This window comes from Hippopotamus amphibius, chromosome 4 (genome assembly GCF_030028045.1).
Source record: "Hippopotamus amphibius kiboko isolate mHipAmp2 chromosome 4, mHipAmp2.hap2, whole genome shotgun sequence".
NCBI lineage: Eukaryota > Metazoa > Chordata > Mammalia > Artiodactyla > Hippopotamidae > Hippopotamus > Hippopotamus amphibius.
Genome location: NC_080189.1, coordinates 3,276,416 through 3,302,594, shown reverse-complemented (window position 1 = coordinate 3,302,594; position 26,179 = coordinate 3,276,416). Strand labels below are relative to the sequence as shown.

General features: G+C 43.8%; 1 protein-coding gene across 1 annotated transcript in view; it reads left to right on the top strand.

Moving 5' to 3' along the window:
* Positions 1 to 26,179, top strand: part of DPP6 (dipeptidyl peptidase like 6) — a 717,707-nt gene that overhangs the window by 442,182 nt on the left and 249,346 nt on the right. The window contains exon 5 of the mRNA XM_057731732.1: positions 11,218 to 11,292. Coding sequence (XP_057587715.1) covers positions 11,218 to 11,292 — 75 coding nt within the window. The remainder of the gene's footprint in view (positions 1 to 11,217; positions 11,293 to 26,179) is intronic.

Sequence of the window (26,179 nt, the reverse complement as noted above, 5' to 3'; positions counted from 1 at the left end):
CCATCTCTCCTTCTCTGCACTCATCACCACACATATGTTTATCTCATGCAAGAAAACAAGACACAACCCTCTAGATACACATCTCACCAGAAACATGCCTATAGTTTTCATCTATGTAGACCAATATTTTTTAAAGTCAGAATAATGTTATTAAAAATTGTGTTACTGATAACTAAATAGCCCCAAATAATGCAAAATGTGAACTATACACCCATCTCACTAGTGAGCATAAATGCAAAAATTATAAATAAAACATAGGCAAGTAGAGTTCAGTCATGTATCAAAATCATAATGTGCGCTGAACAGGTAAGGTGTACTCATGGCAACAGCATTCACATGTCGGGAAATCAATCAGCAAAATTCATTACAACTCCAAAATAAGGGAAAAATACTCATGATTGTATCACAAGATGCTGAAGGGCATCTAATAAAATTTATCATCCACTCCTAGTAAAAGTTCCAGGTAAGGTAAGAATAAAAACTGCTTAGGTATGATAAGGACCATTTACCACAAAGCAACTAGCAGTGAAAACCATTCTAAATGGCAAACAATAAAGCCATTTCAGTTACAGTCAGGAAGGAATACTCGACATCACCATTAATATTTCATATGTTCTTGAAGATCATGGGAAGTGCAGTATACAAGCAAACTACGTGATTGGAATAGGAACTTGGAAAAAATTATATCTCTTTTTTTCTGGTAATGTAATTCTATCTTAGAAAGCCTAGAAGACGTTAGTTTAAAAAACTACTGTAATTAATAACAAAATTTATTAATATGGCTAAATACAAAAATACATAAATAAATCAATAACTTGTCCATTAACATAAGTACCTAGAAGTAGAGATGGAGAAAATATTCTATTCACAATAAGAACAAAAACTATAAAAAGACCTAGAGTAAATCTAAGAACAGCATAAAATTTACAATAAAGCAAATTATAGAATCTTGAAGATTTGAAAAAAAATTAAAGTTTCATTGTAATCTTAGCTGAGAATACAGTTTTTTAAGTGTTCTCTTAAAATTGATATCAAACTTTAACATAATTCTAATTAGAACTTTGAAAAAAAATTAGTGTTGAACATTTGATAAAATATTTTAGGGACTTCCCTGGTGGTGCAGTGGTTAAGAATCCGTCTGCCAATGCAGGGGACACAGGTTCAAGCCCTGGGCTGGGAAGATCCCACACGCTGCAGAGCAGCTAAGCCCATGTGCCACAGCTACTGAAGCCCGTGCACCTAGAGCCCATGCTCTGCAACAAGAGAAGCCACGGCGGGGCTTCCTAGGTGGCGCAGTGGTTAAGAATCCGCCTGCCAATGCAGAGGTCACGGGTTCAATCCCAGCTCCAGGAAGATCCCACATGCCGCGGAGCAACTAAGCCCGTGTGCCAAAAAAAAAAAAAGAGAAGCCACGGCAATGAGAAGCCCACGCACCACAATGAAGAGTAGCCCCCGCTCGCCGCAACTAGAGAGAGCCCATACACAGCAATGAAGACCCAACACAGCCATTAAATTAATTAATTAGTTTAAAAAAATCTTAATTGACATAAGTGAGAACAAACACCTGAATGTAGCCACAGAAAGTTTCAAAATATGTGGCAACATGAACTCCTTTACCTGATATTAAAACACATAATAAACACATTGTACTCAACTCAATCACAATAATAGCTAATACTAATAACAATAATAGCTAATAGCGCCAGGAATTGTAATTACTTCACTGAATTTTCACATCAACCACAATATTATCTCCATTTTACAGAGGCACAGATAAGTTAAGAAATTTTCTAAATTTTACATAGTAAATGGTCTAAGCAGAGTAGGAATCACAGGCTCTTTGACCCCAAAGTACAAGCTTAAAACCATCAAATTTTGCATAGGAATAGCCTAGAGAGCAGTGAAAGACTAATTCTGAAGTGGATTTCGGTATAAAGGGTATTTGATATATAAAAACATTGGGAGAAATGATCATATAATTAGAAAACAATACCAGCATAACTAACTTTATCTACAAGGAAATAATCTCATTTCACAAATATACAAAATTAAATTCCAGCTGTATTAAAGGTATAAATGTTTAAAAAATCTATCATTGGTTTAGTAAAAAAGAGAGAAATTTTTAAAAATAGGAAGCTATAAAAAAGATAGCCATATTTAACTTGCCATAAAAGAGTTTTGTTTTCATATTAAAAAAGGCAAAGTCAATAGACAAAAAATGGACAATATTTGCAATCCAGGTAATCAATGAAAGACTATTATCTGCAATCTACAAGGAGCTATTCCAAGTTGATCAGAAAAAGACAAGTAATCTAATAGTAAATGGAAAATATATTGCAGAAACATCCCTCGGGCAAACCTGAAGCCAAAGCCTGCTTTGCTTGGGAAATGTATCTGATTCATAGTCTTGGTGCAAATGTTTAGGAAATGTGCTAAGTGGTTTTTGCATCCATTATTTTCACTTGATGAAAAGGTGGACCTACAGCCTATAAGTTCCACAGCCACTGGGGGCATGGGGCTTGAGATGGTCAGAAATGCATGAAACTCTGCCTGAGAATGGCACAGATGAGCTTTTCAAACAGCCTAATGAAACTCTCACTGTTTCAGGTGGTATCACTGGCCGCTGACCATCCATCCAGGGATGTGACCTGTGATGGTTTCCAAGCGTAAAAAGTTGTACTCTTTGCTGGTTTCTGTTGGTGTCATCCTTGTATCAGTACCATTACTACCACTCTTATATAACAACTGAGGATATATTCTTTCATTTATTCAGCAAATACTTATGGAGACTCTGTTAAGTGCCAGTCACTGTTAGGCACTGGGAATACACGTGTGACAAAACAAACTATGAGAGTATAAGATGACCATTCTTATACTCTCCTGACACAACTATAAAGCAGGGTAAAAATACAGCGTAAGAATACAATTTCTGTACATTGGACAACAGGCAGCGCATACCTGTGATCACTGAGAAAAGGAAAACAAGTTAGAGGAACCAAACCACCAGCTGACCTTCTGCATGAAGGTTCTTGCTGGACTTCAGCATAAGGAGGAAGACTGAAGGCCTTCAGTCTTGCTGACTTAAGGAGGAGATCAGAGCTCAGGGGAAAAAAAGATGGCTACAGTTTATGAGACAGATAACCGGAAAGGAGGAAGCTAACTAGAGGGTACTTGAGAAATAGGCATAGCGTTTCCCTTGAGACTTTGGCTAATTGTTGATCTTTATATCTAAAGCATGAAACACCACAAGGCAGGATAAAATAAAGTTCCAAGTGGAGAACAATTATAGGGCCCTTTAAGAGGAAAAATTCCCAGAGCTCGTACATCACCAGGGGTCATTTAAGTTTCTCCCAGCCATGAGACATTAAGGAGAAAAATCAGTCAATAGAAACAGACCCACAAATAACAGAGATAATAGAATTAGCAGAAAAATACCTTAAACTGCTAAGATAAATATGACCCAAATGCTCAAGAATGTAAAGGAAACCATGAGTATAAGGAAGAGAAATTGAAGATTGTAAAACACCCAAATAAAATTTCCAGAGATAAAAAATAAAATACAGAAATTAAAAACATGAGATTAATAGCAGATTAGACACCACAGAAGGAAAAAAATAAACTTTGACTAATGGCACTACAAACTCTCCAGAATGAAGGACAGAGAGGAAAAAAAGACTTGACTTGAACAAAGTTTCAATGACTTGTTGAAATCAAGTGGACTAAGATACTTGTTATTAAGACCCCAGAAAGGGAATAGAGAAAAGACAAAACACACTTTTGAAGAAATAATGACTGAATTCTTACCAGGTTTGGTACAAAAACTCAATAAACTCTAACCATAATAAACATAAAGAAAACTAAACCAAAGCAAATTATGCTGCAATAATCAAGTCTTGAAAACCAGTGAAAAATAGCACAACTTAATGGAGCCAAAGCAAAGAGACATTTGTACAGAAGAACAAACGTAAGTGTGACAACAGACTCTTCACGAGACAGAAGAAAGTGGAGTGGCAACTTTAAGGTACTGGGAGAAAAATAAAACTGTTAATCTAGAATTCTATATGCAGCAAGAGTACCTTTCAGAAATAAAGATAAAGAATTTGGAGATAAAATCTAAGAAGATTCATTGGCCATGTACCTGCACACCAAGAAATTTAAAGGATATTCTTTAGAGTAAGAAAGCTTTTACCAAATGCAAGGTTGGATCTACATAATAGAGTGACAGGTGCTAGGATGATAAATATGGTCAATGTGTGGCTCGGCTTTTGATGGAAATTTAGGTGAAATAAATTAACTAGTCCTGAAAAAAATGCATCCATCTTTTTATAAAAGGGTTCTTTAAATGTGAAATATATCCAGTGCCTCTTAATGTTATGAAACCTTATGTAAGATTTCTGAACTTTTTCTACTCTAAAAATTGATGTAAGAAACACCAACATATACATGTAAAACCTTTGGAATATGTTATAACTTTCTCAAGCATGACACACAGGGGCAGAAAGCGGATCCCATGTAGAATAGAAAATAACTGCAGTATAATGGACAGATTTTCCTCATGCCCCACTGTTTATTATGTCCACAAGCTCCCCTTATTACTCCTAGAGGATTTTAAGATTATTTTCAAAAAGCAAGACCCAATTTTAAGCTATCTGTGAGATCTACCTTAACTATAAAGACATAGGTTAAAATTAAATGGTTGTAAAAAGATATATCGTGCAAACACTACCAAAGTAAATCTTGAATGGCTATACTAATATCAAACAAAGTAGACTGCAGAACAAGGAATATTACCAGAAATAAAAAGAAATATTTCATAATGATAAAGTAGTCAGTTCATTAACAAGACATGTGACTCCTAAAAGTGTATTCAACTAGCAATAGAGCTACAATACTGGAAACAACAATTGCTTGAACCAAAAGCAGAAATGGACAAATCCACAATCGTAGTTGGCAGTTCCAACAATCCCCTCTGAGTAATTGATAGAACATGTAGAAAAACGTTTAGTAAGGATACAGAAGTCTTGAAAACACTGTTAACCAATGGACCTAACTGACGTTTGTAGGTCACACCACTCAACAGCAGAGACATATTCTTTCTGAGTGCACGTGGTGTTTTCACTACAGATCATAGCCTAGGTCATTAAAATAGTCTCAATATATTTCAAAGGTTGGAAATTATACAAAGTATGTTCTCTAACAAATACAAAATTAAACTAGAAACCAATAGCAAAAAAAAAAAAAAATTACCGTATCTGTAAAATATCCTGATGATTAGAAATTAAACAGCATACTTCTGAATTTAAAAATTGGCCAAAGAAGAAATTAAATGGAAATTAGAGAATAGTTTGAAATGAATGAAAATAAAAATACATAATATCAAAACATGGTATGCAGCTAGGCAGTACTTAAAGGGAAATTTATAACTCTAAGTGCTTTTATTATATCTAAGCTTTCACTGTAAGAAACTAGGGGGAAAAAAAGAAAAAGTAAACCTAAGTACATAAAAGAAAGGTAATAAAGAGAAGAAATCAACCATATAGAAAATGGAAAAAAAGAAAAAATAAAGAATACTTAAAGCTGTTTTTTGGAAAAGATTAATAAAATTGATCAAGAACAAAGATAAAGGACAAAACAACCAATGTCAGGAACAGAGGAGAGACCATCACTACAGATATTACATGGATAATAGAAAATATTTCAAACGGCTTTAAATCAATAAATTTGAAAACACAAATGAAACAAATAAAAAATCATTGAAAGACACAAATTATCACAGTTCACTGAAGAAGCAACTGGCAATCTGAATAGTCCTATGTTGACATAAAAAATCTAATTAATAGTTTAAAACCTCCACATATAGAAAATTCAAAGCTCAAATGTTTGGTGAATTCTAGCAAACATTTAAAGAAAACATAATACTGATTCTATACAAACTCATAAAACAGAAGAAGAAATTATTCCTCAGACCAGCACTACTCTGAAATAAAAACCAAACAGAGATATCGCCAGAAGAGAAAACCACAATGTCCCTCATGAACATAGGTTCAAACGTCCTCAACAAAATATTAGCAAAGCACATCTAGCAATATTTGAAAGGGGTGACACTTCATGGCCAAGTAGCGTTTATTCCAGGAATACAAGTCCAGTTTAACATTTAAAAGCCAAACAAGGTAATTTACCATATTGACAGACTGAAAAAGCCAAACAACCTAATCATCTCTCAATAAATGCAGAAAAAGCAATTCAGAAAATTCAACACCCATTATAACATTCAACATTTATTATAAAAACTCCGAGAAAGCTGGAAATAGATAAGAACATCTTTAACCTATTTAAAGACATCTACAAAAAAAAAAAAAAAAAAAAAGCACCACATTATATACAATGGAATATCACTCAGCTGTAAAACGGAACAAAAGTATGCAGAGTATAGAAAAATGGTACAAATCGACTGGTTTGCAAGGTGGAAATACAAACACAGATGTAGAGAACAAACATATGGACACCAAGTGGGCAAAGCGCGGAGGGTTGGGGGGGAATGAATTGGGAGATTGGGATACCAAATTGTACACTCGAAATATATGCAGCTTATTGTATGTTAACTGTATCTCAATAAAAGTTCTTAAAAAAAAAAAGGAACAAAATTGGGACATTTGTAGAGACATGGATGGACCTAGAGACTGTCACACAGAGTGAAGTGAGTCAGAAAGAGAAAAACAAATATCGTATATTAACACATATATGTGGAATATAGAAAAATGGTACCCATCAACCAGTTTGCAAGGCAGAAATAGAGACATAAATGTAAAAAAACAAACAGACGGACACCGAGGGGGGAAAGCAGCGGGGGTGGGGGGGTGGGAAGGTGTTGGGCGGGATGGATTGGGAGATTGGGATTGCCATATATACATTACTAATAAGAAAGAAATATCAAATTGTACACTTTAAATATATGCAGTCTATTGTATGTCAGTTGTATCTCAGTAGAAGTTCTTAAAGAAAGAAAAAATGCACCACTCATACACTGAATAGTGAAGAGCAAATGCCTTCTTCGTAAGATCGGGAAAAGGCGAGGTGTCCACTCTCACGGCTTCTCCTCAGCATCATACGGGTAATTCCCTAGAGCATACTTGGCTGTAAAAAGAAGCAAAAAGCGTCCAGTTAGGAAAGGAAGGAGAAAACTCTCCACAGGGGAGAAAAATGGTTATGTAGAACCTCCTAAGGAATCTATAAAAAAAATACCCACAATTAGTGAAATTTAGCAAGGTTGCAGAGCATAAGGTCAGGGTACCAAAGTCACTTATATTTCTGTAAGCAATAAGCAACTGGATATTGAAATACACATGTATATTTTATGTATACAAAACATCAATCATACTAAATACTTAAGGGTGACTTTAACAAAATATGGACAAGACCCGTGTGCTGAACACTACAAAACATGGCTGAGAGAAATTAAAGATTTTTTTTTTGAGAAAGCCCTCCTTTCAAGGAGCTTGTATTCTAATGAGGGGGACAGGAAATTAAATACATACATACATACATGTAAAATGTATATTGATATTACTTTAGGTAATTATCAGCCTAGGGAAATAAGGGAAGAGAGTTATGAAAAATTAGAGGCCAGCCTGTTAAAATTTCTAAATATAATGGCTCTTGAAGGTCATGGAAGTCCTCACTCAAAAGGTGACTTTTGAGAAAAAAGATGAAGGAAGTGAAAATCTGGAGTTTCAGGCAGAGAGAAGAGCAAACACCACGTCCTTGAGTTGGCGGTGCCTGGCTGCTGCCCGAGGAGGCGTGGGCGCTGGTGAGATGGGAGAGAGTGATGAGGACGCTGGCCAGGCAGGGCTGCTTCTCCCCAGAGCTTTGACTTTGGGAGGCCGTGGGTGTGACGGGAGGCCGTGGGTGCAACGGGAGGCTGTGGGCGGGCTTCAAGCAAGAAGCAGTATCATGATTTATGCATTAGAAAGCTGGCCTGGCGCCTGTGGATAGCACAGACTGCCATGGGGCAAAGACAGAGCCTGGGGATGCAGCTGGAAGGCTATTGCAACCGCTCAAGGAAGAAAGGCCCGTGCCTTAGAGTAGGTGGTGGCAGTGGGGAAGGAAGTGTCCTGAGTGTCCTCTGGTGGTAGACCAGCAGGTTCTCTGATCCACTGGATGTCAGGTGTGTGAGACAGAGAGAAAGAGAAGAGATGGCTGAGAGTTCGGCCTGAGCAGCTGAGCGAGTGGGGCTGCTACATCTGAGATGAGCAAGAAGCCACCAGGAGCTGCAGGGGGAGGGGACAGGATGTGAGGGGCTTGGTTTTATCCACGTGAACATGAGGTGCCCATTTGATACCCAAGTGGAGATGTCAGGCAGGTAGTTAGATATAGGAGTCTGAAGGTCAAGGTCAGATCCAGACCAGGTTGGGAGACCTGGACAGAGACTTGACTATTGGAATCCTCAGCAGGTTTTTGTTGTTGTTGTTATTTTGTTTTGGTTTTTGTGTTTTTTTTAAATTAATTTTTATTTATATATTTATTGGCTTGCATTGGGTCTTCGTTGCTGCACCTGGGTTTTCTCTAGTTGTGGCGAGCCGGGGCTACTCTTTGTTGAGGTGCGTGGGCTTCTCTTGTTGTGGAGCATGGACTCTAGGCACGTGGGCTCAGTAGTTGTGGCGCACGGGCTTCGTTGCTCCGTGGCATGTGGGATCTTCCCAGCCCAGGGATCGAACCCCTGTCCCCTGCATTGGCAGGTGGATTCTTAACCACTGCGCCACCAGGGAAGTCCCAGGTGCATGGTTTTTTAGCCCCAAGGCTGGAGGATATCACCTGGGAGGTGATTTCTGGTATATGAGTAAAGAGGTCCAGATAGTAAGTGTTGGATACTCCAAGGTTCAGAGGTCAGAGGAACCAAGGGGACCTGTAAAGGGGCATGAAAACAAACAGCCAAGGGGAATAAGAGGAGAACATGGGGTATCCTGGATGCCAGGTAAAAGCAGGGTTTGGGGAGGAGACAGTGGTGATTGTGCCAGGTAAGATGAGAGCTGAGAAACTATCATGACATTTAGCAAGTACGTGTCTGGTAACCTTGAGAAGAGGAGTTTTGGTTGAGCTGGTATGAAAGCATGACAGGAGTGAGCATAAGACAGAATAGGGGAAAACATAAGAAATACTTTCAAGGAGGTATGGATAGACGGTTCCCTGAAGGTAAAATCTACATTGCCTAAAACGTACCCAGCGAGGCTCAATGTACCCATAAGCAGATATAAACTAAACTAAAGGTGAGGCACCACTTCACACCCATCAGAGAGTCAACATGGAAGAAAATACAGTAACTTCTTGCCTCCAGGGAAGGGAAGAAAGGATGCATTTTACATCCATAGTCAGAGTGTTAATTCCAAGTACAATTTTGAAAAAGAAATTTGGAAATATCTGTTTAGATTTTTTTTTTAAATTATAAATCATCAATCCTACCCTTAGAAATCTACCCTATAATATAATTAAAATAATCATACACACACCAGGAAAGAGTCGTAGATGAGGGTCCTTATTACAACACCTTGTATAATAACAGCAGACGGGAAACACTTTGCAGTCAACCCTCATCATTCACAGCTTCCATATTTTCAGACTCGCCTTGTGCTAACGTTTCTTTGTGACCCCCGAGTTAACACTCGGTACATCTGCAGTCATCCTCGGACACGTGCAGGTGGCAGAGTGTTGAAGTTGTCCATTGTCTTCTGGTGTCAGATCTCATACTATAAACAAGTGTTCTTTTTGTGGTCTATGTAATGCCAGGTTTTTCACATTTTTGTGCTTTCTGTTGGTGATTTGCTGTGTAAGATGGCTCCCTTCATCCATACTGTCACAGAAAGAAAGAAACTATATCTTCTGATATTTGGATCTCGACCTTCTATATGCTTAGTATTTTTTGATCTACGTGGTCTGTTTGGCTCTGAGAGAGGTGATAAAGTCTCGCTTACTAGTATGTGTCTGTCCACTTCTTTTTATATACTTTTAATAATGAAGTCTTTTATTTAAAAATAAATAAATAAATAAATACATAATAAATTTAAAAATGCCTCCTGAGAATAATGCTGAAGGGCTGTCTCTTGTCCCTAAGCTCAAGGAGGCTGTGGTGTTGTTTTTCTTACAGAGAAAACACGGGTTAAATGAGCTTCGTTCAACCACAGGCTGTCGTGCTGTTAACCTTGAGCTCTGTGTTAATTTAATGCAAACACTATATACTCAGTAAGACGTCTTCAAACAGACACGCACCTAAGACAAGCTTATGTATTGTTTGGCTGACAAAAATACTCCCAGGAACCTAACGGTGTTCCTGGAGACTATATAGAAGAACACTACCATGACTATCGAGAATCTTCTGTAACTACCCTGTAGTAAGGACTGAGTGAGTGAAGATATATCCACACCATAGAATAGTATGCAAGCTTTAAGGATCAGTAATTCAGGCTAAACAAGTTAGTTTAGCGTCATTCCCTGAAGTGACTGTTGTGGGAGAAAACTCAGCTGACAGTTGTGCAAGGTGACGTGCTTTTTAGCTTTGGCTGTGTTTGCCTGTGGCTGTGTCATCACTGGTAGAGTGGTACACGCCAAGTTGACAATGTAGGGCCCCTGCTAGTGGGTGTGAGGGTCTGTACAGCAGTGGGAGTGCATCCCAGAAGATGGGTAAGTTGAAGGGAGACGCAGCGTTTTTGATGATCTCGTTTATGTAAAATGACCTGTGTGCTATGAAGCAATTTGAAAGAATGAATGATCGTTAGTCCTCTACCCGCTGACACGTGAGTCTGTATCCATGAAGGTGAAAAAGCACGTTGCCAAATCACGTGTGGAATGTGATTCTATTTCAGGAACAAATCTGCTTCATATAAGCTTCTAAGTATAAGAGTGAGCAAAGGAAAGTGTGTTTAAAGCTGTAGAGACTGGGAGTCTTGTGGGAAAAGGTTATTTGTTTTTATGTTTATTTCTACTGATTTGTTTCAGCAGATACAGTATGCTTTGCTGAAACTTGAAAAACTACAAATAAAATGTAAACTAGCATTAATTAACTGAACACTATTCAGTTAACAATAAAAGAATATAGCCATTTTTAGTAGACTTTAGCAAGTTGGCTGCATACTAATTTTATTAACAAATTTTGAAAATGGTACCAGCAGGCACAGTTCTGTTATACGTAATAGTTTAAAATTCTTTGTTCTTGTTTTTTTCTTTTAGGAATCATTAAGAGCTGTCAGATATGAAATATCTCCAGATAGAGAGTACGCTCTTTTCTCATATAACGTGGAACCAGTGAGTACTACCCTTTTCTATTTATTAAAAAAAAAAAAAATGTTTCTTTATGCTAATACTTTATTAAGTATTTTTCCTTAAATCTCTATTGTTGGTAATCTTTGAATCCTTTAATAGTTGGTGGGTCCTGGGTCAGTCTCTATTTATGCCACACTGCTACCTAGGAGAAAGGAAAGATATGAAAATCTTTTTGGCAGAGAAAAAAAAAATCACTACTTTTAGAGCCTATTTCATAGGCTCTTTTTGGTGAGATGGTGAGAAGTTGTCTTTTTATAGAGATTTATTTTACCCTCTTGTGCAATTATTGTCTTGCCATTTTCTCAATCACACTATACATTTTATCCTAAGAACAAAAAAGCGACTGCCAGGTTCTCCCTAAATTAAAATCGGCTGTTAACTATCTCCCAGCCCTCACAGTATTCTAGAGAGACTTGAACTATCACTTTCATTATATAAACCCCTGTTTTTAGCACTCCCAATATGAGTCTCCCATAAAATTTCACCAGAATTTTCTATAAAATCTCACCCTGGTCTTTAGTGGCAGCCTAAAACTCAGACTTTTTTTTTCACATACTAATATTTTAGAATTCATTTTGGCTCTTTAAAGGAGCAAGAAGGTGAAATGTATTTGTATAAGTGAAACAGATGTTCAGCTTATAAGAGATTAGCAGCTTTAGAAATGTGCATCAGTGGAACTTTATTCTCTGGCAAATAAAATGTAGAATTCCACTGCTTTTCTAGTTCTTCTGAGATGATTCTAATTAGAGTTTCATGAAGCTTCTGTGAGATGGAGTGGTACCTGCCTCATCATTCAGGGCTGAGTAGCTCCTTGATGAGTTTGAGAGAATCTTCTTCCCCTGGCACGAGACGGGCAAGCTTGTTGAGCTACATGCCAATGAGGAAGCTGGGGTTTGTATAGAGATGCAACTCCAATTCTAGAAATTTTAGAATTTCTTTTAAAAGTTACTTGACAACCAGATTATTTCTTGGAGATTTCAGTCTCAATTAAAATTTAAATTGGAGATTTATTCCTCCAAAAGTAGATCTTAAATTCTCTATCTTAAATTTTCCATTTACTAGTTTTTTTTTAATGTCTGTTATGTAAGTTTTCATTTTCTCCATCTGAATCCTTTGGAACAACTTATCACCTTTATCTGTTGGGGCAAGTCAGTGAACTTGACGTACTGAAAGGCGACTTTCAGCCTTGGGACTCTGACATCCTGCACGCAGCCCTGCACACGTCTAAGCTCAGAGTATTCCAGCTCCTTTCACCACCCTCAGAAGCTATCAAAAATGTAACCTCCACCCCTGAATAAGAGAAAAATACCAGTAAATATCTGAAGGATTTCACGGGGATGGGGTGATGGATTTGTTGTGTGTTGCTCCAGGGAGACAAAACCAACCCGAGTGAGAAAAGCATAAAAAGACAGATTTCGAGTCATCTTACTAGAGAATCTCTTAATAATGGGAGGAGCCCAGCAGTGGGATGAGTTACCTTGCTTTGAGCTTCTTGCTCCTCAAGACTTCAACACAAAGTTTCATATCTGTTCTTGGGCATCTTGTAGAAGAGATTCTCTTACCTGCTCATTTGGAACATGGCGATGTAACCTAGGACCCTGTGTTCTGTCCATCGTAGAATTCTCCACCATCCTCCTTCTTTCTCCCAATCCTCCTCTGGAAACAGCTCCCGGGGATCCCGTTGCAACTGAGAATCATTTTGGGGAAGGATATTTTGCTAAATCTGAGTCTTCATCACATAGAACGCTGGCTGTAAACAAGAGCCTTGAGCTAACCCTTCCTTCCTGTGCCGTATCCCTTGGCCTTTGGAGTAGAACTGTGTTCAGTTTGTTTTAACTGAGGGAACATATAAAAAATTTGGAGTGGATTTGGCTATATTTTAAACTATAAAAATGATTAAATATTGAAAATGCATGCTGTGTGAAAAATCTATAGAAATGGATGCTTTTAACGTGAACCAAAGGAGCAACCCTTAATAGTTTTCAAGTGCTGAGCAGTTACTGTACATGTGACTGTCTAAGCCAGTAGACTGGGTTGTGTGTTTCCTCCTCTTGATTGTTGAGACTGATTGTAGTGCTGCATCCGTTTCCAGTTGTCTGACGGAAGCTAGTTTTATGTGCCCATTTTTACGTTGCAGCTCTTCAGAGAGCAGGGAGATCCTTTTTTCTCCCACCCACCCCGCCCCTCAGGACCTCGCCCAGCACCATCTGCGTGTATTTGGTGCTGAGCAGATGTGTCTGCGTCATTTTCTCTCTGGACTTTTTAGCTCTGGATCAAGAGTCAGAGTGACTTTATGTACTCTAAGTCCTCGAAATTTTATCAAATACACAAAAAGGTAAAATTATGTCATGAAAGGAAGAGACCTTATTTGTGAAGCATCTTAGTAACAGCCATGTTTACTCTGGAAATGGGGGAACATGTTAATTAGCATACCTTTTTTTCCTACTAAACTCTTCTAATGTTATTAAATCTGTAACAGCTAACATCCTTGACCATCTACAAATTAGCTAATTTTAACTATGTCAACCCTATGCTCTTTTAATGGTCTCAAAAGTACCCTTTTTAAAAATATAAAAAGTTATCAATTAGATTTGAGAAAGAGTAAACCCAAACACAGTTTTCCATTTTTCTAGGCCTTAAATACCTATAGATCCATAAATGTCTTTGGAACTGGAAAATAATAACATCATGTTTTATTTATGTGGTACCAGTCCTGTAGTTTGCAAACTGTGTTTATTTACATCATCTCATTTCTGCTGAAAAGACCATTCCTGCCCCAGAGAGCCAGTGTTTCCTGAGTGTTATTTTGTTTGTTTTATGCATAGAACTTCATAGCATTTCTCAATGAATAGCTCCTGAAGGGTTCTCTTGAAACTAAGCTAGATATTGGAAGGGTAGTAATTTTTTTATTTTTAATTTGAAATCTATATTAACTATACTAACTAAACTATACTAATAATGGTTAATTTCCTTAAAACAAAGTCATCTAATTAGAGCAGCCATCTTTCCTCGTGTTGAAGAGTATCTGGCAAATGTGAAAAGTTTCTAAAACTCTTTGGGGAGGAGGAAAAACATTTAAGCTGTGATATCTTAGATCATGTGAAAATATTCATACATTTTGTGACTTTCAAAGAGGAAAGAGAAATTATATCTGGAAAATATTCTTCCTTAGAGATTATTTTCTGAAAGAGCTAGTGAATATTTGTGACGAATTTCATTGCAACATTGAAAGGAAGTGGGTGATTGTTCTTAAAGCCAGTGGAACATTGTTCTGAGTCAAATAAAATCTTGTGCAAAATCTGACCTAAAATAAAACCCCCATCAATCACACAGTCATGGAATTAGCAAAATGAGTTTATATATATCAGCCTATCTGTTTTAGTTACCTGTTGCTACATAAACTAGCCCAAAACATAGTGGTTTAAGGCGAACAACATTAACAGTCTCATGGTCCCCGGGGGTCAGAACCCTGGGCTCCGGTTAGCTGGGTCCTCGGATGCTGAGTCTTTCACGGGCTGGAATCCAGGTGTCATCTGAGCTGCAGGCTGGCCTCAAGGCTCAACTGGGGAAGGACCCGCTTCCAGGTTCACCCATGTGGTTGTTGACAGGGTTCTGCTCCTCGTGGCCATTGGGTTCTCATTGTCCAGAGACGGTCCCCAGGTCCTTGCACCACGGGGCTCGCCGTGGGACAGAGCAGCAGGGAAGAGGAGCCCAGACAGTGGCAGCAGGACGGAGGTCTCAGTGTTTGTGACCTAATGTCCCCTCACTGTCACCAGTCCTTTTGTCCAGCCCACCTGTAAGGGGGGTGGATTCACAAGAGTGAACACCAGGCAGGGGGATGCTTGTGAGCCTTTCCAGAGGCTTCCTATGACATCATCAGAGCCTAAGAAAGTACAGCTCCTTGGATTTATGTGGCACATGAGCCTACAGTCTGCCGAAAGGACACGCTGCATCAGCGTAGGGAGCGTAATGAGTTCCTTCCTTACTTCCTTAGGTGGCCCCCAGAGCTCCAAGAAGTCAGAGAAGCCCGGAGGTGCGATTATAGCCTGTCTCTAGAGAGGGCTGTGTTTGGGGCAGGAAAACCAAGTTCTTGCGGGTCCTCTGCAAGTGACTTGCTAATGACCTAGGATGGCCCAGAGCTCTGCGGTTCTTCCATCAGAGAAATGGAGATCCTGTTCCGTTCATTAGTGACGTAGGGATACTATGAAACTGACATGGAGGGTCACTTAGCTGTCTGGGTTACTGTGTAAATTCATGATATCAGAAGATGTCTAACCCAGATGTGGAATACAGTGGGTTCTGTCTATGTCACTTCTTGTTATTATTATCTTTTATTATTATATTTTCAAGCTTGGTGGAATAGAGATGTTACATAAATCCAGGGAAGTGCAGTAGTCCTATGATTCTCTTAGGAACCTGAGTGAAAACTTACTCTTCTTTTTTTTTAATCCTAACTACTTATAGAATCTCAAATTTAGCAATAAAATTAGAAAACAGTGAGAAATCATTAGGCCATTAAATGTGGATATATTTTTCTTGCATTACTGGTACATGTCTCAAAGAGCTTTTTAAAGTTTTGTGCTGAAAAAGGAGAGTGTACAAAGAAATATTATTATATTCCTTCTGTCTTCTAAGAATGGTATATTAGTAGTTAATGATGATACCACTCACTAGTTGGGGAAGTTAACCGAATCATTTGTTATTCTAAATACAGACAGTGGTTCCTGGAGGTGGCATTCACATCCATACTCAGGTGTCATTATTGTCAAGTTTTTAAAAAATTAATTTTGTTGAAATATAGTTAATTTACAGTTTTGTGTTAGTTTAGATTCAGGTGCACAGCAAAGTGATTCAGTTACATATAAAGCTATAGGGTTGGCGAAAAACTTCCCTTGGTTTTTTCCATAACTGCTTGATCCATTAAAGGCATATTATTACTTTTATTGCAGTATAGTTGATTTGTAACATTGTGTTTTACAACATTGTGTTAGTTTCCAGCGTACAGCAAAGTGATTCAGTTATACATATACATACATTTTCTTTTCCATATTCTTTTCCATTGTGGTTTATCACAGGATACTGAATATAGTTCCCTGTGCTCTCCTTGTTGTTTATCCAGCATATAGATACTAGTTTGCATCTGCTAATCCCACACTCCCAGCCCCTCCCTCACCCACCCATCCCTTTGTCAAGCTTCGTGTCTCTTAGCCATCCCCAGTCACCCCTGCCTGTGGTCCACGGCACAGAGGCTCTGGAAATCCATGTGTGATCAGCCTTGGGCCTTTTTCCTTCCTACAGAGGCAGAAACTGGCGCTTTCCTTGGGTCTCTAGCACTTAAAACTTTGAACCAAGTCACAGACCTACTCTCTCTTTGCTTTTCTCAAAGGCAGACGGTAGGTGCTGGTGACACACAGGAGTGTGTGGTCCCTTGGCTCCCAGCATCTCTCCCCCTCAGTTCCAGGGGGAGGGGTGCACAGGCTCTAAGTGCTCAGTTCCTACCCCCTACCCCCGACAGGCATCCCTCTCAGACCTGAGACGAGGTGATTTGATGCTGAGCTTCTCGTGGCAGGAATTTGAAGCCATTTTCACATTTGAGAAATTGCTACCCTTTTCCTGCCCTTGTGGTGAGCTGGTGTAGCCCATTTTGCCATCTAAGGGACCATGAACTTTATAATTCACATAACACTTGAAAACCAGCCAAACAGGGACAAGCCCGATTGCGCCTGTTTGGTTTGCGGTGAACCTCAGCTGAATTCCAGAATCTCCAATGCAGCTGTCAGAGGGAGTCACCCATTTACCTGTATCTGTGATGTAATTAATTAAAAAAAAAAACTACCCTGAGACTTTCTGATCACAAGGGATGGCCATAAGTTACTGAAGCCAGACTTGTGGACTGACTGACAGCCCTATCTCGGGTCGGGTGCGGTAGCCCTGAGCGTGAGTGCCTGCACTGCTGCCAGCGGAGTTACTGCCGGGTGCTCCGGAGTTTACCACCGTCCCGGCCGTCCTCCTAAGAGGCGCTGATGAAGCCTTCGCCCCGTGGTGACCAAGGGCGGTGCGTCTCCTCCTTCTTTGGCTGTTGATCTAGATCTTTCTGCGTCGTCTGCGAGCCTTCTCTGGGCCCCCTCTGGGAACCAGCTGACCCCAGGGGCTCTTGCTGGATGAGTCCCGTGCACATTCCTCGTGTCAGGGCTGAGGTCAGCATGGCTGGGAGGACTCCGTCTCCCTCTGCAACTGCCCACAGGTCTCACTGAGGGCCAGGGTCTCGGTCACTGGCATTTCTGCAGCGGCTGGGATGGTCGGAGGTGGGACCCACTAGCCCTAGTGTGGACGCTGCCCCAGGACCGCCTGGAAGGCCACCTCAGACCCCCGCCAGCGTCCCTCAGGAGCCCCTTTGTTCTGCGATAAAATCCAGGGTCTCGGTTCCAACCATCGTCCCTCCAGCAGCAGAACTGATAAGGGGGATTGCCCACCTCGAGTGCTGGCACCCGATGTTTTGCTGTTTAACTGTTTAGGCCTGGTTGTCTGTGACTCTTCCTCTGTGAGATCATTGAAAACTGTCCTTTGACGTTTGAGGTGTGCGTGGAGCACTGCACCTGGTTGCACCAGGCTGTGAAAGTCCGGCAAGGGGTCAAGGTTCTTGGGAGGCTCTCCTCAAGGCTGCGGCAGCGTCAGGGCCCCGCTCGCTGTCTCGGGAGGGACTTCCTCCTATGCCGGAAGTTTGGTCGTGGTTGATGGGTTTTGTTTGTTTTTGAAATTATAGCTTCTTGGCATTTTTTGGGTTGGTTTGTTGTCGTTGTTGTGTTGTTTTAACACAAAACTGGTTCAAAACGCACATGCACAGGGCTTCCTAGATGGCGCAGTGGTTAAGAATCCGCCTGCCAATCAGGGGACCCGGGTTCGATCCCTGCTCCAGGAAGATCCCACATACCGCGGAGCAACTAAGCCCATGCGCCGCAACTATTGAGCCTGCACTTTAGAGCCCGTGAACCACAACTATTGAGCCCATGTGCTGCAACTACTGAAGCCCACGCGCCTAGAGCCCATGCTCCACAACAAGAGAAGCCACGGCAATGAAGAGCCCGCGCACCACAACGAGGAGTAGCCCCCACTCACCACAACTGAAGAAAGCCTGCGCACAGCAACAAATTAAATAAATAAATTAATTTTTAAAAAAAACCAAAAAACTCACACGCACAGAATTTTGGTTCTTTGGTTTTATTTTTGATGTCTCTCTATTCAGGTTTTAGAGATAAATTTAATTGCACAAAATTAGATCTAGGAAAAATATGGCCTAAACAATGGTTCCTTTCTCAACAAAATGCAGACATTGTTAAGGTATTTCTGTGTGTGCATGTGTGTGTGTACACGTCCTGTGTTTCTCTGGCAAGAGGGGAGAAAGGAGGTTGAATGACCTGAAGCTCTCCATGGGTCCAAAGCATAGTGAGTGATATTTTGGAGAGTAGTTTCTGTGGGACTTGAAATATTTGTCATGGAGTGTCCTATGAAGAGGCTTGCTGGGCGTATCTACAGGCTGCAGGAAAGTCCTAGTGAGGCCACGCGTGCCGTGTGAGGGGTTGTAACAAGTGATAGCCTGTGTGCTGCGACCTGGGGCGTGCCCTCTGACTGGCGGTGGGCCCTCTGACCGGGGGCGTGCCCGCTGACCAGGGGCGCGCCAGACCCGCACGCCTGGCAATTAAGAGTAGTCTCTCCATAGGTCTCTGTGCTTCTCCTCTGGCCCCTCTCCAGCCGGCCTCCCCACTGTGGCCAGATGACCTCGAGATGTGTGAATAGGGTCGCGTGGGTCTCCTCTCCCCCGGCTTTCCTCTGAGACTGGTGGGCTGCTGCACTGCACGGAGGCCCCCGGCGCCACACCGCACACGCCTCCACCTGCTCTCTGCAGCCACGCCGCCCTCTCTGTGGCTCCATCGTGGCACGCCCCTCCCGACCTCAGGGCCTCTGAACTCACCGCGCCCTCTCCCACTCTCTCTGCAACCTCTGATCACAGGGAAGGATGCCTCCTCCGGGCGGAGGGAGAGGCTTGTCTGTCTGTAGGCGAAGTGTCGGGAGGGTCCTTGTCTTTTGATGCACCTTTTATTTTTCCCAATAATGTGTAAGTCACGGCAGAGGAGGTGTAGTCCGAAGAGAGAAAAAGGGACGAGCTGGCGTCTCAGCGGCTGGAAGAAAGCCTCCCCGTTAACGGCAGGGCGATTTGCAGGCTTGTGGGGTTTGTGCTGGTGAGGACACAGTGACGGGAGACTGCCAGGTGCGTGCCTTTTCCCAGGAGCACTTACCTGCCCGGTTCCCGGTCCACTGTTTGGTGTCATCCGGGGCTGGAATTTGGCATGTGAGTGAAATGGGGACTTAAAGGTGTTCTCAAATGAGCGATTATCGTGATGGAAACTCACCTGCTCATGGAAGGAAGTGAAGCCAGGAGGGACCATAGGTAGGAAGTGGGGTGGGGAGGTATTCGGTCAGGTCAGAAACCTGGAGGGGAGGAAGCGTGAGCAAAGGTGGTAGAAGGATCGAGTGTGATGATCAGAAAGTGTGTGTGAGATGCTGCAGGTCATGTCACATGATGATAAGGTCAATGGAAGAAAGAAAAGACAGGTAAGGGGCTCAAGGTGCTAACGGTGTAGCACAGACAGGTGGAGGACGGGGGTGTGACCTGGGAGAGGAGGGTGCATGTCAGGGTGGGCGGGGAAGGACCTGTCTCCTGCATCTTCCAGCCCTTTGGTCCGTGGGAAGGTTATGGTGAGATGAAAGGGATGCTCCATGAAGAGAGGGCGTTGTGACCTGCCGGGAGCCTGGCGTCAGGGAGGGCAGGGGGAGGAAGGGACAGCATCCGGGAAGAGACCGCTAGTCAAAGGGCAGGTGTCGCAGACGACAGGGTGGCGGGTTTGGGAAGCAGAGGGTGGTCGTACCAGCGGACGCTGAGCGTCTGTGAAGAGGGGGTTGAGGAGGCTGCAGCTTCCCGGCGGCGGTGATGATGTCATCCTGGTCGCTCTCGAAGACCGCCGGCGGGAGGAGGGGCTCTGAGTAATCTCCATTAACCAGCCAAGTCGTGTAATTAGTAATAAAAGAAATGAAGACATGTAAATGAGAAGAGTGGGTTTGTGGAGTGACACGGGGAGGTAGGAAATAGAGAACACTTAATTGCTTTTATTATAAATGGCCGTCATTGTAATGTCGTGAGGGGAAAAGTGACTCAGATTTTTGGGAAAAAAACTGTTCTTCAGTTCCAATTTAGCAGTCTGTTATCGCGGCTGAGCTCGTTAACAGCAGTCATACGCGGAGCCTCAGAGCTGATTAACATGGACCGAACAACAGTTAGGGCTCAGAGGCTCTTGTGGGATCATTCGCTCTCCTCAGTGGTTAGAGCATTTTTATATTATTAAAAACGCGAAGGAATTAATCACTGTTGTAAGTTAGGACCAATCCCATTCGTGATTTTCGGCTCCAGCTGCCATCAGAGAAAAGGGTTTAGCAGAAGATGCCATTTGGAATATTACCCCGATAGCATGCACATGGCCATTTCAGTTCAGGGTGAAAGGAGACAACCCATTTCTAGAAGTGGGTTGGGACATGCTTTTGCTTTTTTTCTAGGCAGCTACGATTATTATTTTTATACCAACAGACAGACTTTCTTGAATCTCATTTTCAAGAGTTTATTGGGTTCCGACTTCTTTCTTCGTGTTTTCCACAGTAAGTAAGCTGTGTGATTGGAAAGCCCCCAATGCTTTGTGCCTGATACAGCGAGTACCTTGGGAATGTGGAATTTTATTAAGCGATAGGTTTTAATTTTTTATACTCTTTGTCCATCTTGCTGGGTTGCTTTGCTCTGAGTGTTATTGTAACAAAATGCCTGAGAGCAGGAGAGGAAGTCTTCGGTGCTGCTTGGCCGTGCGACGATGTGTGACAGCGCACAGGAACATCCAGACGTGGCGGGTTTTCCTGAGGCACCTGCTGTGCCGGGACTTCTGGACACATCAGTCCCCATGGTCTGAACGTGTAGAAATTGATGAGCAGAAGCGGCGCGTTGCTTGAGTGACTCCTAAACTGGTGCTGCCCTGGGCCTCGGCTGGACAGGGGTGTCAGCTCAGTAGCCAAGGATTTCGCGCGTGTGCGCGTGAGTGGGCCTGCTTGCGCGTACATGCGTGTGAAGGCGTCGTAAATCCTTTCCACTCAAGGTGAGTGAGGAGAGGGGGAGCGTGCAGTGTTATTCCTCCCACAGCCCCGCGATCTGGTGTATAATTAGGGAATTATAAGCGGGAAAGATAGTCATCCTTTAGGCAGAAGGAGAGTGAGCTAGACAGCCTCACTCCGTACTCGAGCGCTCCGCCTGACCTAGGCACCACAGCTTTGAGAGGTTCTGAAACTTTTTTGGCTTCCAGAAAGCTACCCCAGATAATTCATCATCAAAAGAAGGAAAACCTTTTCTTCTCTTAACAGTGGAATGAGGAAACGTGAGGGGACTGACGTTCGTGAGTAGAACCTGCTTGCTGCTTAGCTCTGATGACGTGATTCCTTGGACGAGAACATAAGAAAGAATTAGTGAAATCATCCAGTAGTTTCATCTGCATAATGTCACAGCAGTCATTTTTACTTGATTCCTCCTGTCCTGAATTAACCAATAGTTTTGACACCCTCAGGGTGTTCTTCAAAAGCCAGACAAGAGGATGCTGCTGGCACGCTCACCGTTCAAGTTGGTGTGCCTTAGGTACCAGTCACATCCTCTGTTGAGGGTCACCAAGGAGCCCACGGGATGAAGCGTGTGGGTCCAGAATGACAGGAGCACCAGACAGGAGCACACAGGAAGGGCGGAGGCAGGTCCCGGGGCCAGTCCATCCACACATATGTAAATGCACATTTTCCCTCTGAACCCCTGAGCAAAAAGAGGATCTTGAGTGAAAACCCAGGAAGGGTTATGGAGGCAAGAGCACGAGAGCTGCTTTGAATCTCAAGTCTTCCTCTGTGCGCAGAGAGAGGCAGACTCAGTAAGGAGAGCAAGTTATCAGCATGCCCTAGGGATGCCCCAGGAAAAGGAGGACCAACTCCCTGTGTATCCTGGAACAGACCCTTAGACGAGAGCGCACTTTCCCAGGGAGGAGCCCCATTGTCAGATACTAAGTTTCTCAGATTAGTAGTACTTCCTTATGGGCCCATCTCCAATAGAGTCACATTGGATTAGGGCTTCAACATATGGATTTTGAGGGAGCACAGCTTATTCCATAGCATTCCAGCCTGGTCCCCCAAATTCACGTTCTTCTCACGTGCGTTCCTCCCATCCAAACAGCCCCCAGAGTCTTAACTCACCTCAACCTCCGCTGTAAGTCTCGGTCCAAAGTCTCACGTAAACAGCACCTAAATCAGATGTGGGTGAGACTCTAAGTGTGATTCACCCTGAGGCAGAATTCCTCCCCAGCTGTGAACTTGTGAAACCAGACAAGTTATGTTTTCAAAATACAAGGGTAGCACAGACATAGGCTAGACATTCCCATTCCCAATGAGAGAAATCGGAAGGAAGAAAGGAGTCATGGGCTCCAAGAACACCCAGAACCTAGCGAGGCAAATTCTCCTGCATCTTAAGGCTCAAGAGGAATCCTCCCTGGGTCCATGCTCCTCCTCCCGGGCCTGGTGGATCGGCAACTCTCAGCGCAGGGGAGCCCTGCCCCTGAGACCCTAGGCGGGGTGTCCTGGCCACCCAAACTGGAGAGGCACCCCTAGCCCTGAAGATCTCTGAACTACCTTCAGGCGCTTCCATCCCTTTTCTTGAAGGATGGAGCATGTTTGCACCCAGATAGCTAGGCGGTCCCGTCCCGAAGAACCGAGAGGTCTGGCATTCCCTCTCATTCTGCCCCATTTTTCCTGTGCCCTCTAGTCCCAGATGGCAGTGTTTCCACTGGTTTAACCCCATTTCTGTTCCTGCCTGCTGCGGAGAGGTGGACCACATTCCTGGTTCACACCCACACCAGCCTCCTCATCAGTGGTTCTCCAGGCCCCCTGGGGTGTTCGCTTCGGAACAAGCCTTCACACTGTTCGTCACGTGGGCGGGCTGAGACCTTTCCAAATCTTTCATTTCCGGCTTCTTTTTTCTCGACCTTTCCTTCCGCCATTCATCTTGCTCCTTTCCCATTTTACTAAGAGCACCGGGAGGACCGGGCTGCACCGTCAACATTCTGCTTAGAAACCTCCTCGGCTGAGTTTCTAATTTCATGGCTCACAAGCTCCATCTTCCACGAAAGACTAGGACACAATGCAGCCAAAATCACTTGCCACTGTACAACAGGAGTTGCTTTTCTTCCCGTTTCCAGTAGCGTCTGAGACCTCATCAGAAAGGCCCTTCAGTCCACACTTCTGCTGACGGTCTGCTCCCTGCAGTCCAGGCTTTTGCTCGCAGGCACCTCAGAACTCCTCCAGCCTCTGTCCATCACCCAGTTCCAAAGCTGCCTCCACATTTTTAGGGAATGGTTACAGCAGCACCTGCTTCTGGTACCCAAATCAGGCTGCTGGGACAAAATACCACAGACTGGGTGGCTCAAACAACAGAAGTTTATTTTCTCACCATTTTGGAGGCTGGAAGGTCAAGGTGCCGGCAGATTGGGTTTCTGGTGAGGACTGTCTTCCTGGCTTGTCGACAGCTGCCGTCTTGCTGTGTCCTCACAGGCCTTTCCTGGGTGTGTGTGTGCAGACTCTCTGGTGCCTTTTCTCATGACAGCATCAATCCCATCAAATCAGGAACCACCCTTGTGACCTCATTTAACCTTAATTACATCCTATAGGCATATCTCTAAATATAGTCACACTGGGGGCTGAGGCTTCAGCACATGAATTTGCTGGGGACACAAACATTCAGTCCAAAACACCGCCGTCCTCCGGCCTCCCCTGGCTGGTCCTCTTGGCGGAACCAGAGATGACTCACTGCTCCTTCCTCCTTCGACTTTCCGGGTCCCAAATCCCCAGAGGCTCTGCTGGTGCTTCTCCCGCGCCTGCCCAGGGAGGGCTCATCCGGGGCACAGACTTTCCTGGTTTTCCTCTGAGTCCTGGCCTACGTGGTCCTTCCTTCTCACGCAACATACATGCCCTGGGCGGCTTTACCTAGAACTGCAGGTACTGTGCAGGCCCTTGCTGCCCCCCAAAATGTGATCCGCCGACCGGCCGCAGAAGTCCCACCGGGAAGCCTGTTAGAAATCCTGAGTTTCAGGCCCCTGCTCAAACCGTAATGGCTCAGAATCTGCACTTTAAGTAGATCTGGACGTGACACGTGTGTGCGTTGACGTTTGAGATGCGCTTTTCTGTACAGTGGTGACTCCCAGTCACGTGCTGGTCCAGGTCGCTCACCCAGTCTCCGGATCATATGTTCTGCTGCCTCCCGGGGGTCCCTAGGGACGTCAGCCAGACCCAGCACGGGCAGACTGAACTCATCACCTGCACCCCCAAACGGGCCTCGCTTTCTGTGTCCCGCAGGCCAGCGTGTTGGGAAAAGCACTCCAGCCCCTCGTTCCAGGGCCCCAGACGTGGGCCCTGCGTCCCCCTCCCCACCCCCACACCGGGCATCGTCACCGTGCCCCTTGTCTGTGAATACGTCAGCTTCCATCTTCCCCCACTGCTGCCACCTCGGGCAGCCCGCGTGTGCTTCCTAAGGCCCGCGTTCGCCTCCAGAGGGCCCCTTCGCCCCAGGCCTCCCTCCCCCGCGCACACAGCTTTAACCTGCTCTCCAACCTGCCTTCAGGTGACCTCCCAACGCGCCAGGCAGATTATCCCAGTCCCTAGTTTCCATCCCTGTGTCCCCCTCTCGTCTTGCTGCCCGCATCCTCGACAGCCCCTCCGGGAAGGGGTCCTTTTTGCTTTGACACGTCTGCATCCGGACGTCCAGACCTGTTTCAGCCGCTCGGCCACTGGGCCTCCCTTGTGCCTTTGCCTCCCCTCCTGCACGTCTCCCTGCCAGGAACACGGCCGCCTGCGTCTCCCCAGGGCCCCTGCAAATCCCTCCCGCAGGAAGAGTGTGCAAGAGGGCGTTATTGCCCCCGTGCAGACCACGGGGTCCACGGCACTTTACAGGTTGCCCATCGAGGTCTGATCGGTCTCCACCCGCACTGGACCTGAAGATCCTCAGAGATGACCTTGCACACGGGCTGTCCCCTCACGGGTCCCCCACTAGTATTCAGTTCACACCCCCCACCCCCGGCTCCCTGTGGCATCTTGTGACCACTCAAGCCTCCTGGGCTGTGAGCACGTGTGAGGATGGACCACGGTGCCCCGGAAGCCCACCGTGAAGCCAACGATGTCAGCTCCCACGATTCCAGTTTCCTAAAGCAAATGCACTTTTGCTAAGCAGCGCGTGTACAAGAGGCGTTCTGCTGAAACATCTTTTAAAGCCGCTCATACGAAGGAGGCTTTTAATGTCATAAATATTTAAGAATATAAAAGTCGCTTTGCGACTGGTCCCTGTCATTATTCAGCCCAGAACGTGTGTAGAAATACTGCCTTTGGTGGACTCTGGTTACACTGCTTCTCGACCCATCTGAAGTATCTCTCCAGATTTCAGTTTATATATAACATGATGAAAAGTCGGATTTTTCTTTCTCAGTTTTCAATGTTTACAGCTTTTGGGGGGTGTCCAGTTCTATGCGTTTTAAAACCTGTGTAGACGTGTGTAACTGCCACCACGAATCAGGGTCCTGGACGGCTCTGTCCCCCCGGGAAAGCCTCCTCAGCTGCCCCTTTGCCGGAGGGCCCTCCTCCACCCCGGCCCCTGGCAACCACTGATCTGTTTCCTGACCCTATGGTTTGGCCTTTTCTAGAATGTCATCTAAATGGCAACAAACAGCATGTAACCTTTCCAGAGTGGCTTTAAAGAGGAGACTAC